The 16,804-nt window shown below is 43.3% G+C and overlaps 1 protein-coding gene across 1 annotated transcript in view; it reads left to right on the top strand.

Moving 5' to 3' along the window:
* The window catches only part of LOC310813205 (titin-like), a gene marked incomplete at its 5' end in the record, with an annotated part of 146,534 nt that overhangs the window by 121,101 nt on the left and 8,629 nt on the right, over window positions 1-16,804 (top strand). Inside the window, 28 exon segments of the mRNA XM_083682068.1 lie at window positions 39-335; window positions 434-721; window positions 841-1,140; window positions 1,443-1,745; window positions 1,855-2,160; window positions 2,253-4,019; window positions 4,258-4,551; window positions 4,658-4,942; window positions 5,067-5,366; window positions 5,460-7,526; window positions 7,615-7,917; window positions 8,028-8,333; window positions 8,425-8,715; window positions 8,820-9,116; window positions 9,640-9,945; window positions 10,039-10,341; window positions 10,611-10,892; window positions 11,004-11,597; window positions 11,701-11,988; window positions 12,094-12,393; window positions 12,490-12,792; window positions 12,900-13,202; window positions 13,320-13,904; window positions 13,999-14,301; window positions 14,404-14,703; window positions 14,885-15,460; window positions 15,576-15,881; window positions 15,997-16,587. Of these exon segments, the coding sequence (XP_083538194.1) occupies window positions 39-335; window positions 434-721; window positions 841-1,140; window positions 1,443-1,745; window positions 1,855-2,160; window positions 2,253-4,019; window positions 4,258-4,551; window positions 4,658-4,942; window positions 5,067-5,366; window positions 5,460-7,526; window positions 7,615-7,917; window positions 8,028-8,333; window positions 8,425-8,715; window positions 8,820-9,116; window positions 9,640-9,945; window positions 10,039-10,341; window positions 10,611-10,892; window positions 11,004-11,597; window positions 11,701-11,988; window positions 12,094-12,393; window positions 12,490-12,792; window positions 12,900-13,202; window positions 13,320-13,904; window positions 13,999-14,301; window positions 14,404-14,703; window positions 14,885-15,460; window positions 15,576-15,881; window positions 15,997-16,587 (12,744 nt within the window).

Here is a 16,804-nt window from a genome sequence, read left to right as displayed (position 1 = left end):
TATCATCAGGTCTTGATCAACTTGATTTTGTATTTCAGAACCCCCAGCAAATGTCCAGGTTTCAGAGATCACTAAGAACTCTGTCAGCCTTGTCTGGCAGCGGCCTCCCTATGATGGTGGAAGCAAGATCACTGGCTACATGGTGGAGAGGAGAGATGCTCCTAATGGCAGATGGACAAAGGCCAACTTCACTAATGTCATTGAGATGAACTTCACAGCGTCCGGCTTGTCACAGGATGCGTCCTATGAGTTCAGAGTCTTTGCAAAGAATACAGTTGGTTCCGTCAGCAATCCATCTCTTATTGCCGGTCCAGTTACTTGTGTCGATTCATGTGGTAAGTTCATCTTATTTAGTTTTTCAGTTTGAAGGAACTGTTCGGTTGATATTCATTTCACTCATTTGTTTGGTGCAATTTCATTTGTTATTGTTCAGGTGCCCCAGCAATAGACCTCCCTCCAGAGTACTTGGATGTGGTGCAGTACAAAGCCGGAACATCTATCAAGATAAGAGTCGGCATCCTTGCAAAGCCTTTGCCAACAATTGAGTGGTGCAAGGATGGAAAGGAATTGGTGTCAAGTTCTCAGCTATCTATTGAGGGCACCACTGATGCCTCTGGTATCCTTATCAAGGATGCATCTCGCCTTAACACAGGCGCATATGAAATCAAGATCAGGAATGTTCTGGGCTCAGCGTCTGCCTCCATCAGGATACAAATTCTAGGTATTTCTACATGTCTTTTTTGACATTTTATTTATTACAATTTGAAACAATATTACAGCGTAAACCTTCTGTTATGTGAGTAGATTATATATTCATATGTTCATTGTTCTCTTTACCAGACAAACCTGGACCTCCAGCAGGAAATATTCAGTTTAAGGCAGTCACAGCAGACAAGATCGCCATAGCGTGGGAACCAGTACTGGATGATGGTGGTGCTAAAGTCACCCACTACATTGTGGAGAAACGTGAAACCAGCAGAGTGGTGTGGTCCACCATATCTGATGATATGGAAGAATGCTACGTGAATGTCCAGAAGCTGATAAGAGGGAATGAGTATGTGTTCCGTGTGCGGGGCGTTAACAAGTTTGGAGTTGGTGATCCTTTAGAGTCAGAGCCAGTCATCGCCAAAAATGCTTTTGGTAAGTGGAACACAAAACAGGCTGTAAAATTGTGGTTACATACAAATAATGTTTTGAAACATGCAAACAGAGGCTCTACTGTAATTAAATGCAGACAATGCCTAAAGTAATCTACATGCCAGTCACCCTATTGTATTGAAGGGATAGTTCTCTCTAAAAATAAAATGTCTGTGATTAAACACATACCTTCACTCCAGTCGATACACCAAAACACTTTTTTCAGTTGTTTAGCAACTTCTACATCAAACATTTTTCAATACAATGGAAACAGTGAAAATGTATACACGCTTTATGTTTTTCAGTTACACCTGGACAAACTTCCACACCAGAGGCTACAACAATTACAAGAACATCAATGGTAGTTGTATGGGAAAAGCCAGGTGTTGATGGCGGTAGTGCAATCACTGGTTACTACCTGGAAAGACGCGACAATAAGTGCCTTCGTTGGATAAAGGTCTTCAAAGATCCAATTAGCGATGTCACCCAGCTGGTCCATCACCTGACAGAAGGAAAGGAATACCAATACCGTGTGTGTGCTATCAACAAAGCAGGAGAGGGCCCCTTCTCAAACGTGTCTGACTACTACAAAGCAGCTGATCCAGTTGGTATGTAACATTATTTGGCATCTACCTACAGCAGGAGATATGGTAATAGACACATCTTTCAGATCTCTATTAAGGTCTACTGTATCTAAATATGCATTTTGTTTATTAGATACACCAGATGAACCTTGCAAGCTCAAAGTGGTTGACTCAACTAAGACATCCATTACCCTTGGGTGGGCAAAGCCAGAATGGGATGGTGGCAGTGAAATCACCAGCTACGTTGTTGAAAAACTGGTGGATGGTGAGGAGGAATGGACCGTCATCAGTGCCAAGGGAGAAGTGAGGACGACAGAGTATGTTGCGTCTGATCTCAAACCAGACATTGATTACTACTTCCGCGTATCTGCCATCAACTGCGCAGGACGTGGAGAGCCAATTGAGATGACTGAGCCTGTACAAGCTAAAGATATCCTGGGTATGTAACTACTCTTCTGTAACATTACCATTTTATCCTTTATCCTAGTGAAAAGTCAACATGTAACATCTTGTTTTTTTGTATTTTTGCAGAGGAAGCCCAAATAGATCCAGACGTTGCAATGAGGACTCACTATATTGTTAAAGCAGGGAAGGATGTTGAGATCACAGTTCCCCTCAAGGGCAGACCTGCACCTAGTGCCTCCTGGAAGAAGGGAGACGAGTGCATTGACAATGATCCCAAATATGTATTCCACCACACAGACACTACATCGGTGCTTCTTATTTCAGAGGTCACGCGGATTGACACTGCAAAGTACACAGTACAGATTGAGAATGGTGTAGGAGAGCCAAAGACACTAACATTGTCTGTCAAAGTGCAAGACACACCAGCTTCTTGCAGAGGCCTAGTGTTGAAGGACGTTACTCGGGGGAAGGTAACTCTGTGCTGGGAGGCCCCTCTTCTTGATGGTGGTGCTGAAATCACCAATTACATCATTGAAAAGAGAGACTCATCCAAGAGAGCCTTCTCTTGTGTGACAAACAAGTGCACAGACACAACATACACAATTGATGACCTCTCAGAGAAAACATCCTTCTTCTTCCGTGTGTCAGCAGAGAATGAAAATGGAGTGGGTGATCCCTGTGATACAGCTGAACCAGTTAAAGCTACAGAGACCCCTGGTCCAATTAAAGAGCTTGCTATGAAGGATTCCTCAAAGACCTCTGTAACACTGCAGTGGGAGAGGCCTGATTATGATGGTGGAAGCATCATAACAGACTTTATCATTGAGAAGAGATTGAAGGAACAAGAGGAGTGGGCACCGGCTGGCACCAGCAAACATGCTGAATATGAAGTCACAAAACTTAAAGAACACACAGAAATGCACTTCAGAGTTTGCTCCATGAATGAGAAGGGAAAAAGTGACTTCATTGAAATTGGACCAATTAATGTGAAGGACTATATTATTCAACCAGAGGCAAGCCTTGAGGACTATCCAGATGGACGAATCAGTAAGCGCATTGGTCACAATGTGCATATTGAGTTGCCATACAAGGGTAAACCTCGCCCCGCCACAATTTGGCTCAAGGACAATCTCCCTCTGAAGGAGAGTGAACAAGTACGCTTCAAGAAAACCGAGAACAAGGTTGCTCTTATGATCAAGAATATAAATAAAGATAATGGTGGTAAATACACACTGACTCTGGATAATGGGGCCTGCAGGAAATCCTTCCACATTCATCTCATAACTCTCGGACCACCATCCAAGCCTATTGGACCAATACGTTTGGATGAAGTCAGATCAGAGAGCATAATGATATCCTGGGATGAGCCCAATGATGATGGAGGTGGAGATATCACCTGCTACTCTGTGGAGAAACATGATACATCTCAGACAGATTGGAAGATGGCGTGCTCTAATGTGACTGGAACCTCATTCAAGATACCAAACTTGATCAAAGGAACACAATACCAATTTAGAGTATGTGCTGAGAATAGATACGGAGTTAGCGAAGCACTGACCTCACAAAATGTCATTGCCAAACATCAGCACCGACCTCCAGGTCCACCTGGTAGACCTGTTGTGTACAACGTCACCAATGATGGCATGACTATTCAGTGGGAGGCACCCATCTTTGATGGTGGCTCACCAATCAAAGGCTTCCATGTTGAGAAGAAGGAGAAGAACAGCATTATGTGGCAGAAAGTCAACACTATTCTGGTAACTGAAAGAGACTTCAGGATCCTTGAACTTATTGAAGGGCTTGAATATCAATTCAGGGTCTATGCTCAGAATGATGCTGGATTCAGCCGCTTCAGTGATGAAAGCAAGCACACCATGGCTGTTTCTCCAGTTGGTAAGTCCTTATTCTCTCTTGTGGGGACTAACTTACTGTCTCTGTATTCATCCCATAAAGGAAGTAGTGTCATCAATGTAAAGGTTTAAAAAAAACAAAAAAGAAAAACACATTTAATTTTGTTTCAGTCCAAGTGAAATTAATGTATTTGGGAGTATTAACCATATGCAATAGACAGGTTAATTCCAGTCCATACATGATTTCAACATGAAATTTAAATCATGTTTTCCTGTTTCAGATCCACCTGGCCAACCAGACTATGTTGATGTTACTAGTGACTCTGTTTCACTGAAATGGGATGCACCCAAACGTGATGGAGGAAACAAGATCACAGCCTACAACGTTGAGAAGCGCCAGGGACAAGGCCGCTGGCTGAAGAGCAACTTCACTGATGTTCAGGAATGCAACTTCACAGTATCTGGTCTGGCCTGTAATGAACGCTATGAATTCAGAGTGATTGCCAGAAATGCTATTGGCACAGTGAGTCCTCCCTCTCAGTCATCTGGCTACATCGTGGTCAGGGATGAAAGTGGTAAGTGAATACATGATCAAGTCTACTGACAACATTTGTTTTGCATTGTAGAAAAATAAAGACACTTTTTTTCCCTTTTTGACTTATTCCCTTTCTGCCTTTTCAGTTGCTCCAAACATTGAGTTTGGACCAGAGTACTTTGAGGGACTCACAGCCAAGGCAGGCGACAACATCAGACTGAAGGTCAGCATCACCGGCCGACCTACACCCAAGGTCATATGGTACAGAGATGGAATGGAGATAACAAAGAGAATGATGGACATCACCAATGTCGCTGGATCAAGCACCATTTTTGTCCGGGATTCTGACCGTACTCACCGTGGTGTATACAGTGTAGAAGCCATAAATAACTCTGGCACCAAGAAGGAGGAGATTACCGTCCAAGTTCATGGTTTGTTTTGATTTCATTATCTATATGGCACTGTGATTTATCCTTACAGAATCTAAAGAAGTTAAACTGTCCCGTATATGTGAAATCACCTGATACAATATTATTTTATCATCTAATGATTTAGATACACCTGGGGAGCCAGTGGGACCCGTCACTTTCACTGAGATCTCTGAAGGCAAAGTTACTCTCTCATGGAATCCACCTGAGAATGATGGCTGCTCTGACATCTCTCATTACATCATTGAAAAGCGTGAAACCTCAAAGATCTCATGGGCACTTGTCACAGACCGATGTGAAGCTGCCACATACAGTGCCACCAAATTGATCAAAACCAACGAGTACCAGTTCCGTGTTTCTGCTGTCAACAAGTTTGGTGTCGGCAGACCATTGGATTCCTGTCCTATAATTGCACAAATGCAATACAGTAAGTCCAAGTATAATTTTGCCACATTTAATGAGAAACGTCTATACTGTACGTCTAAATAATAATAATATTTTTTCCTATTATTTCCTACAGCGGTTCCAGATCCTCCTGGTACACCTGACTCAACTGAAGTCACAGGAGAAAGTATCACACTGTCATGGGCACCACCCACATCTGATGGAGGAAACCCAATTCAGTGCTACATTGTAGAAAAACGTGAGAAGAAGACAGTCCGTTGGGTGAAGGTGATGACCAAGAAGCCAATAGTAGAGACTGGTCACAGAGTCACTCATCTGACTGAGGATATGGAGTATGAGTTCCGTGTCATGGCAGTGAATGATGCTGGTGTAGGAGTACCCAGTAACATATCCATGCCTATTAAAGCAAGTGAGCCTAGAGATATTCCTTGCGCTCCGTCCGTGGTTAATGTAACTGACTCTACAGATACATCCATCAGTCTGGAATGGACCAGGCCTGCGGATGATGGTGGAATGGAGATCCATGGCTACATCATTGAGCTGTGCAAGGGAGCTGAGGAGGAATGGCACAGGGTCAATGAGGAACTATGCAGCGATACTACCTATGTTGTAACTGGTTTGGAAACTGGTGCAGAGTACAAGCTCCGTGTTGCCGCCATAAACAGTATTGGTAAAGGAGAGGAAAAAGAAATCCCTGAACCAGTACACGCTGTGGACAGACATGCTGCACCTGAAGTTGATATTGATGCAAGCTTCAAACAGACACACATTGTGAAGAGTGGAGGCACTGTCCATCTCCGCATTGCCTTCAAAGGAAAACCAACTCCTTCAGCCAAATGGATCAAGGAAAATGGAGAACTTGGGGTCATGACAGATATCACTACTGCAGAGAACTTCAGTGCTTTGACAATAGAAAACTGTACCAGATATGATTCTGGAAAATACACCATTTCACTGGAGAACAGCTGTGATGTTAAGTCCATTACTTTCACTGTAAAAGTCCAAGATACACCAGGTCCTCCAGGCCCTCTGGTCTTTACGGAAGTGTCCAGAGGAGCTCTGACTCTGGTCTGGGAACCTCCCACCAATGATGGCGGAGCCCGCATTCATCATTACATTGTAGAGAGGCGTGAGGCTAGTCGCCGTTGCTGGCAGCAATCAGGTGGCAAGTGCACTCAGAAAATACTAAGAATCAGTGAACTTCTAGAGGGTGTTCCATACTTCTTCAGAGTTTCAGCAGAGAACCAGTATGGTGTAGGTGAGGCCTATGAAATGCCAGACCCAATCATTGCAACTGCAGAGCCTTCTGCACCGAAGAGACTGGATATCCTTGACGTCACAGACACAACAGCAACTCTAGCGTGGCTGAAACCTGAACATGATGGTGGTAGCCGTCTCACAGGTTATATTGTTGAAACTAAAGCAAAGGGCACAGATAAATGGGCTGCTGGAGGTAACACCAAAAACCTGGGCATTGTGATTGAGGGCTTAGCTGAGAACACAGAGTATGAATTCCGTGTCAAAGCAAAGAATGATGCTGGCTTTAGTGAACCAAGAGAGGCACTGGCCTCTGTGATAATCAAAGAGCCGCGCATTGAACCAACAGCAGATCTCAGTGAAATATCTAACCAGTTGGTCACCTGTAAGAGTGGAACTACATTCACCATTGATGTTCCCATCAGTGGTAGACCAGCGCCTAAGGTTATTTGGAAACTTGAGGAGATGAGGCTGAAGAATTCAGACAGAGTGTCCATTAAGACAACGAAAGACAGGACCACGATCTCAGTCAAGGAGTGTATGAGGGGTGATGGTGGCAAATACTTCCTCACTCTTGAGAATGTCACAGGAGCAAAGACATTCACTGTTACTGTCAACGTCATTGGAAGACCTAGTCCTCCCACTGGACCCATTGAGATTTCATCAATTACCTCTGAATCCTGTGTGATAACATGGGAGGAACCAGAGGACGACGGTGGAACTGACATCACCAACTACATTGTTGAGAAGCGTGAATCTGGCTCAACTGCATGGCAACTTATCAACTCCAGTGTGAAACGCACCTCATTGGATGTCTCACATCTGACCAAGTACATGCAATATACTTTCCGTGTCTGTGCTGAAAACAGATTTGGCGTGAGCAAGTCCACTGAGTCAGAAACCATCGTCGCTGAGCACCCATTCTGTGAGTATGTTAAGAAATACCAATCTTTCATGTTGTTATTAGGGTGTTGTATGAATTACAACTGAATGTATTTTCTTGTTGACAACAGCGCCCCCTAGCACACCAACGAGACCTGAGGTGTTCGGCGTGAGCGCGAACTCCTTGACTATCAAATGGGAGGAGCCATACAACGATGGAGGCAGTAAGGTGACTGGATACTGGATAGAAAAGAAAGAAAGAAACACCATCCTGTGGGTGAGGGAGAACAAGATCCCATGCTTCGAATGCTACTACAAAGTGGAGGGCTTGGTTGAAGGCCTTGAGTACCAGTTCAGAATCTATGCAATGAACGGTGCTGGCCTGAGCAAAGCCAGTGAGGCATCAAAGAGAGCAGTCGCTCAGAACCCAGTTGGTAAGTACTTTCATAATTCAATTTGGAACTCTTTGGTTAATGATCCTATTTAATTATGCCCTACTAAGCAACGCAGACTAATGATTGCCATTTCTGTCATATTTACCTAGATCCCCCTGGTAAACCAGAGGTAACAGGTGTGTCCGGATCTACAGTGTCCATCAAATGGTCTACACCATTGAATGATGGTGGCTGCCCCATTGCGGGTTACATTGTTGAGCGTAAGCCATACACCATCACTGGTGAGGGTCGCTGGCTGAAGTGTAACTACACTAATGTCACAGAGAACAATTTCAAAGTCACGGCACTCGGGGAAGGAGAGGTGTACGAGTTCCGTGTCATCGCCAAGAACACAGGTCAAGTTTATAGCTTGCCGTCAGCGTCAACTGGTGCAGTGACATGCAAAGCAGAATACAGTAAGATATATACCTCTAAACATTTTTGACTGATGACTCAAAATTCAAGTCAAGGATAATTTATTGAGTTGAATTATCTTTCTTTTCATAGCACCTCCAAGAGCAGAGCTTGACAGCAAACTTCTGGTGGACACTGTTACCGTAAGAGCTGGCTCAGACCTTGTTCTTGATGCTGCTGTTGGTGGCAGACCCGACCCGAAAGTCTGCTGGGCAAAGGGAGACAGGGAACTGGAGCTTTGTGAGAAGTACTCTCTGCAGTACTCCAACACACGTGCGTTGGCGATTATCAAATTCTGCGACAGAGATGACACTGGAACGTATTGTCTCACTGTGAAGAATGCCAGTGGGGTCAAGACAGCTGAAGTTAACGTGAAAGTACTTGGTAAGTGTAAAACTGAAATTAAAAACAAGGAAAAGGGAAGATTACAACAAAGGGCCTCCGTGGCAAATAACTTCTAACTGTTAATTTGTTAATTGTTCTTTTAGATACACCTGGTGCTTGTCAAGACATCACAGTAAGCAATGTGACAGAAGAATCATGTACGGTTTCATGGCAACCACCTCTGGAGGATGGTGGTGATGCAGTGGCTCACTACTCTGTTGAGAGGCGAGACACCAACAGACTGACTTGGGTGGTCATGGATGCTGAATGCAAGGCTCTGACTTGTAACATTACCAGATTATTCAAGAACAATGAGTACCTCTTCCGTGTGAGAGCAGTCAACAAGTATGGAGATGGTGTTCTTCTGCAGTCTGGCCTCATCATTGCCAGAAATACATTCAGTAAGTATATCAACATAAGTAACTTGCATTGAGTTGTGTAGCAATGTCGTTTCTATCACCATGTTATTGTGTGGTATTGGGTAACCCTTTATATGAGGCACACACATATAACACATTATAACTAATCATAATATGTATGCGTTATAATGTCTGTATAATATATCATAATATACTATGTCTGTCTAATAGACATTTTATATATAATATAATATAATAGTAGCTAAAATAATAGCTCAGGATCATTAAAAGATGATAACAAGTATTATTTTGTGCTGTGAACACATTATAACATTATGCTCTAAGTGTTACTGGTAATTGCATTGCAATTTAATTCTGTGGGCAAAGAATGATGCTGGCTTCAGTGAACCAAAAGAAGCGCTGGCCTCTATCATGATCAACGAGCCACGCATTGAACCAACAGCAGATTCCAGTGGCATATCTAACCAGCTAATTGGGTAACCTCTTGCATCAGAACAATGATTAAGATGACCATCTGACAATATTGTCTCCTTTGTTATTATAGCTGTTCCATCTCCTCCGGGAGCACCAGAGATTCTGGCTGTCGGTAAAGACTTTGCTACAATTGAATGGCTCAAATCAGAGAGTGATGGAGGCAGTGAAATAACCAGTTATCTCATTGAGAAACGTGAAAGGAAGAGCGCAAGATGGATCAAGGTGAACAAAGATTCTACACTTCTGAACACAAGCCTCAAGATAACAAGCCTTCAGGAGGGAAACATTTACCAGTTCCGTGTAACTGCAATAAACAAGGCTGGCGAGAGTGAACCCAGTGAGCTGTCTCTCTATGCTGTCTGCAGGGTGCCCACATGTAAGTCTCCATTAGTAATCCATTGGACGATATTTGCTGTTGCTGATGCACTGTTACAGGTATTGACTGTCAATGTTGTGTATCTACTCCCAGGTACCCCAGCTCCTCCTTCAATCCCACGCCTTGCAGACACCACCAAGGACAGCATCAGCCTGGCCTGGACCAGACCTGTGGAGGATGGAGGTGCTGATGTCCTTGGATACATTCTTGAGAGCCAGGAAGAGGGAGCAGAGGAATGGACTAAGGCACACGAGAAGACCCTGAGAGGCACAGAGCATGTTGTCACTGGCCTCACAAGTGGCAAGAAGTACCTGTTTAGAGTTGCTGCAGTTAACGTCAATGGAACTGGTGACTTCAGTGAGCCCTGCGCAGAAATCGAGGCGGTTGAGAGAATTGGTGAGTCTAAAGATTTAAGCAACTTGAAATAGTATCAACTAAATAATAGGAATTAAACCTAGTCTGTGTGAAAAGTTATTCCCCAACATTCCCTCAACAAAATGTTGATGAAATTAGCAGTACATTTCATGTACATGATCCATGATCATGAGTTATCCATAAACAAACGCATTTGTATTCATTAAATTTTCAAATAGATATTTGTTTTTCATAAGTACATTTATTTTGGGCATTGTTGTGTGATTAATACCCATCTCTTTTTAACACAGAAACCCCTGACCTTGAGCTGTCTGATGATCTGAGGAAGACCGTCTGCTTAAGAGCAGGAGGTTCCCTCCGCCTCTTTGTGGCGGTGACTGGACGCCCAGTCCCTGCCATTACCTGGAGCAAACCTGATGTGGACCTACAGAACCGTGGATTCATTGAAGTTTCTAAAACTTCTACAACTCTGATCATTGACAAAGTGAATCGCTATGATGCAGGAAAATACACCATTGATGCAGAGAATCAATCTGGAAAGAAGTCGGCTTCCATTCTTGTCAAGATCTATGGTATGATTTGGTGATGTTGTGTGTATTTGATGAATGCAAGTTTGGGCTATTTTATTACTAGAATGGTATCAGTAGTACAGATTTTAAATTATATTATGGTTCTCTTTTTAGATACTCCTGGTCCAACTGGACCAATCCAGATCAAGGAACTCACAAGTGATGCTGCCGTCATTGCATGGGAGGCCCCAACTGTGGATGGGGGAGCACCAGTGAATAACTACATCATTGAGAGGCGAGAGGCATCAATGAGAGCTTTCAAGACAGTGACAGCCAAGTGCAGCAAGACATCCTACAAAATCACAGGGCTCGTGGAGGGAATGCTATATTACTTCAGAGTCTTACCAGAGAACATCTACGGTGTGGGAGAAGCATGTGAAACCCCTGATTTGGTGCTGGTGTGCGAGGTGCCCTTGCCCCCACAGACACTAGATGTTGTGGATGTGACCAAGACTACAGTAACACTTGGATGGGAGAAACCAGAGCATGATGGTGGAAGCAGGCTGACAAGCTACATCATTGAAGCTTGCCGATTTGGCACAGACAAATGGATGAAGGTGTCAACAATGAAGACAACTGACTTTGAGCACACTATTACTTCTCTGAATGAAAATGAGCAATATCTCTTCAGAATCAGAGCTGTTAACAGCAAGGGAGCAAGTGAGCCAAAGGAGATTGTCACAGCCATAACAGTCCAAGAACAAAGAGGTATTCAATGTGTAAACTTCATACAGATGATTTATATATACTTGTCTAGTTGAACTAATCAATCAAATATACTAGCTACATAACACATCTTTCTGTTTTACAGTTTTGCCCAAGATCGATCTCTCAAGCATTCCACAGAAGGTTGTCAATGTCTTAGCTGGGAAACCAATTGAGCTGCACTTGCCTCTCATTGGTAGACCCCCACCAGTTTGCTCATGGTACTTTGCAGACCAAAAGATGAAAACCCATGGCCGTGTCAAGATTCAGACAACAGGGAAGTTCTCTCAAGTGACTGTGTCTGATACAACCATTGATGATACTGGTAACTACACCCTGGAAGTGAAGAACATAACAGGAGTGGCCACAGAGATCATTAAAGTTATCATTCTTGGTAAGGAACATTTTACATAACATGGAGATCATTAAATGACATAAACAGAGATCATCATGTAGGTTTATGAATATAATCTAATGATACCTCACTCTTTTTTTCTAGCTAAACCTGATGAGCCGAAAGGACCAATCAGGATTGATGAGGTTGATGACACGTCAGTGGCCATCAGCTGGGATGCACCAGAGAGAGATGGTGGGGCTCCTATCAGCGGCTATGTTGTTGAGCAGCGTGACGCTCACCGTCCTGGATGGGTCCCTGTCTCTGAATCTGTCAGCAGACCCACATTCAAGTTCTGCAGGCTAACAGAGGGAGATGAATATGTGTTCCGCGCGGCAGCAATCAATCGCTATGGCACCGGAGCATTCTTGCAGTCTGAAGTTGTGATGTGCAAGAGTTCAAAGAGTAAGTAACTGTTCTTAAATGTAATTCATTTATAATGTAATAAAAACATAAGAGGATGGTAATGAATACCATTTCTATTTTCTATTTAATTTACAGGCATCTCTGGACCTCCTGGTAGACCAACAGTATTTGATGTGTCTCGTGATGGCATGACTGTCGCCTGGCTCCCACCAGATGAAGACGGTGGAGCTGAGGTGACTGGATACATCATTGAGCGTAAAGAAGTCCGATCTGATAGATGGGTGCGTGCTAACAAGAACCCAGTCACAATGACCAGGTACAGATCGACAGATCTGATTGAAGGACTTGAATATGAGCACAGAGTCACAGCCATCAACTCTAGAGGAGTCGGCAAACCAAGTCTTCTCTCTAAACCAGCAGTGGCAACTGATCCGCTTGGTAAGATCACTGATTGGATGAACTACTTGATTAGATGAAATCTTTAATACACTAAAGATATGTATGCTGTGGAGACAGAAATATCACTGCTTTGCTTTACTTCACAGATCCACCCGGAACGCCCCAGAACCCCAGAGTTACAGATACAACTCGGACATCAGTGTCTCTTGCCTGGAGTCCTCCTGATGAGGAGGGAGGCTCCAAGGTTACAGGTTACCTTATTGAGATGCAGAAGGTCGGTCAAATGAGTTGGATCAAATGCAACACAACACCCTCTTTGATTTGTGAATACACACTTACACAAATGCCCCAAGGAGAGGAATTCAAGTTCCGTGTGATGGCTTGCAATGCTGGAGGATCTGGAGAGCCAGCTGAAGTCCCAGGAACAGTTACAGTGATAGAGATGCTTGGTAAGGCCATATACAAAATCAAGTACATTTCTACATGGTTTTCTAATTATTTTCTAATTATACTATGTATACATGTGAAATCAACAGCATGTCTAACCATCACGTTCTGAATTTCAGAATCTCCTGATTATTACCTGGATGCCAAGTACAAGGACGTTGTGATTGTCAGACAGGGAGCAGTTGTCAAACTCTCTGTACCCATCAAGGGTAAACCAGCCCCTACATGCAAGTGGACAAAGGAAGGCTCTGATATTTCTGAGAGAGCAATGTTTGCTTCTAATGACGATGCAGCTGAACTTGTCATCAAGGATGCAGACAGGAGTGACTCTGGCACTTACGATCTACTGCTGGAGAACAAATGTGGGAAGAAGGTGCTTCACATCAAAGTGAAGGTTATTGGCCGTCCTAGTGCTCCACAAGGTCCACTTGGATTTGATGACATCCAAGCCAACTCTGTTAGAGTGAGCTGGAAACCCCCTGCAGACAATGGTGGATCAGAGATACTTGGATACATTGTTGAGAGACAGGAGCTTCCCAAAGCAGCATGGTACACTGTGGACTCAAGGGTGGTCGACACGTCTCTGGTGGTGAAGGGACTACAAGAGGGTGCTAAGTACCAATTCAAGGTGACAGCGGAAAATCAGTTTGGTATCAGCGCATCTTTGAAGTCAGAGGAACCTCTTGTACCAAAGACTCGTCTGTGTGAGTATTCCTTCATCAGTTCCTCTTACATGTGTAAGCAAAACCATATACTTACCATGATACCTTTTTTCTTTACTTAAAAAAAAAAAAACAGGTCCCCCAGAGATCTCAAGTACCCCACCTGAGATTATGGATGTCACCAAGAGCTCAGTCGCTCTGGGCTGGTCCAGGCCTAAAGACGATGGTGGCTCAGGCATTACTGGGTACTTTGTTGAGTACAAAAAAGTGTCATCTGAGACATGGGTGCGTCATGAGACCAAGGTAGTTTCAACGATGTTTACTCTTCCTGGACTCACTCCTGATGCTGAATATCAGTTCCGTGTCATTGCTGTAAATGACATTGGAGAGAGTGAAGCAGGACCTGCATCAGATTCAGTTACATGCAAAGATCCATTCGGTGAGTTCCAACTTACAAATATTGTGCAATTGATCACTTAGAGACACATTGAACTGAACTCTATTTGTATTTGCTTACAATTACCATGCCATTTCCCCCCAGATAAACCAAGCCAACCAGGTGAGATCGACAAGGTAACTGTAACAAATAACTCCATCACCATCCGCTGGGGTGTCCCAGAGTGTGATGGCGGAAAAGAGATCCTTGGGTACTGGGTTGAATACAGAAAGTCTACTGAGAGCGCATGGAAGAAATGCAACAAGCAGCAATTGAAGGACAAACAGTATGCCATGGGTGGTCTCATTGAAGCCACTGAGTACGAGTTCAGAGTGTTTGCTGAGAATGAAACTGGAATCAGCAGACCACGCAGAACAGCTACATGCATCAAAACCAAACTGAGTGGTGCGTAAAAACTACGTCTTTCATTCAATTACATAGATACTAAAATATCTTAAAATATAAATGTTCTAGATTAGACAAAACATACAGTGATATTTAACTACAATTATTTCAGTTATAATTTGACACCCTCAAAAAGTAATACCATTGAATTCAATAATGATTTAACTGTTTCTGTCAACAGTTGGAACTATGCCAAGTCTAAGGAAAGAAATGGATGAAGTTACCACTAAACTTGGACAACCAGGAATTATGAAATGCCAGATTATTGGGAGACCTGTTCCTGAAATCAAATGGTACAAAGCCGGCAAGGAGATCATAGAGAGTCGTAAATATGAGATGAGTTCTGATGGTCGTACCCACTCACTGACCATAACGACGGACCAACAAGAGGATGAAGGAGTATACACATGCAAGGCTATCAATGATGCAGGAGAAGCAGAGACCAGTGGCACTCTGGTTCTGGAAGCTGCCCCTCAATTCCATCCTGACTTCCCACTGAAGAGTACATATTATGCGGGATTAGGCACCACTCTACGTCTGCATGTTGCCTACATCGGACGCCCTGAGCCAAAGATCATGTGGCTTCATGGAGCTTCAACTGTAGAGCCTTCAGAGAATGTCATCATTGAAAACACAGAGTATTACACTCATTTGGTGATCAAGAATGTGCAACGCAGGGTACATGGAGGAAAATACAGAGTCAGACTGCACAATCACTTTGGCAGAACTGACACCGCAATAAATGTTGAAATCCAAGGTATTTTTAGTTTTTTTTTAATTAGCAGGAATCACAAATTGCATTGTATGATCTACAATGTGGCAGAAGTGACCACAAATACATTTTGACCAATGTTCTTGCTTCTTGTTTTCAGATAAACCTTCAATGCCTGAAGGCCCAATAGTGCTTGATGCCCTATTGAAGAACTCTGTCATAATCAGTTGGAAACCTCCCAAGGATGATGGTGGAACCATGATCAGAAACTACATTGTTGAGAAGCGTGAAGACAAGGAGGACTCACAGTGGGAGCTGGTATCTTCATCCATCAATAGCACATCCTGCCGTGTTCCCAACCTGGTTGAAAGTGCTGGGTACTTCTTCCGTGTGTACGCTCAAAATCGTATTGGCAACAGTGAGCCACTGGAATTGTCCACTCCCATCCTCATCAAGAGCCAATTAGGTAAGTGTAGTCACAGACTGTAGATAAGATACACACATAGCTGCAAAGGTGAGAGAGCGATAAATGCTTTATTATTATTATTTACTAACAATGGTTTATTGTTTATTATCTACAGATAAACCTGGAGCACCACTACTGCCAGTTGTCTCTGGAGTGACCAAAGTTTCTTGCATCGTATCTTGGAAGCCTCCTCTCAGCGATGGTGGGTCCAAAATCAAGAGTTACTGCCTTGAGAAGAAGGAGAAGAAGGGTGAATGGACACCTGTCACCACTGATGAAATCCACCAGACAGTCTTCTCTGTTAAACGCCTGGTTGAGGGCTCAGAGTATATTTTCCGTGTGAAATGTGAAAATCTTGGAGGAGAGAGTGAATGGAGTGAAGAGTCTGGACCAATTGTTCCAAAGACAGCCGTTGATGTCCGTGCTCCTGCCTTCAAAGAGGAACTGAGAAGTATGAGTGTCAAATACAAGAGCAATGCAACCTTTGTTTGCAAGATCATAGGCCAACCTAAGCCTGTCATTAAGTGGTTCAAACGTGGCAAGGAAATTCAGTCTGATGGACAGAGAATCAAAGTACAAGAATTCAAAGGAGGCTATCACCAGCTTGTCATCTCCGGTGCTGAAGAGGAAGATTCTACAGTCTACCAAATCAGAGCAACCAACCAGGGAGGCTCCATTTCTGCCACTGTGTCTTTGGATGTTGAAGGTAAGCTCCCAAATAGCTAGATACGTTAATTACAATGCAATTACAATTCAATTACCAAAGAACCATGTTACAACATATTAATACAATTTTGTTACTTGAGTAATTACAACATTACTACACAGATATAAAGCAACTAAATGTAATATGCTACCATATTTTCAAATAATGTGTTCCAAATAGAAAGAACATAATTAGCATGTTCATAATACTAATTACC

Source organism: Argentina silus (assembly GCF_951799395.1).
Source record: "Argentina silus genome assembly, chromosome: 12".
Taxonomy (NCBI): Eukaryota; Metazoa; Chordata; class Actinopteri; order Argentiniformes; family Argentinidae; genus Argentina; species Argentina silus.
The sequence above is the reverse complement of the archived record's forward strand: the minus strand, read 5'-3'. Positions and strand labels throughout refer to the sequence as shown.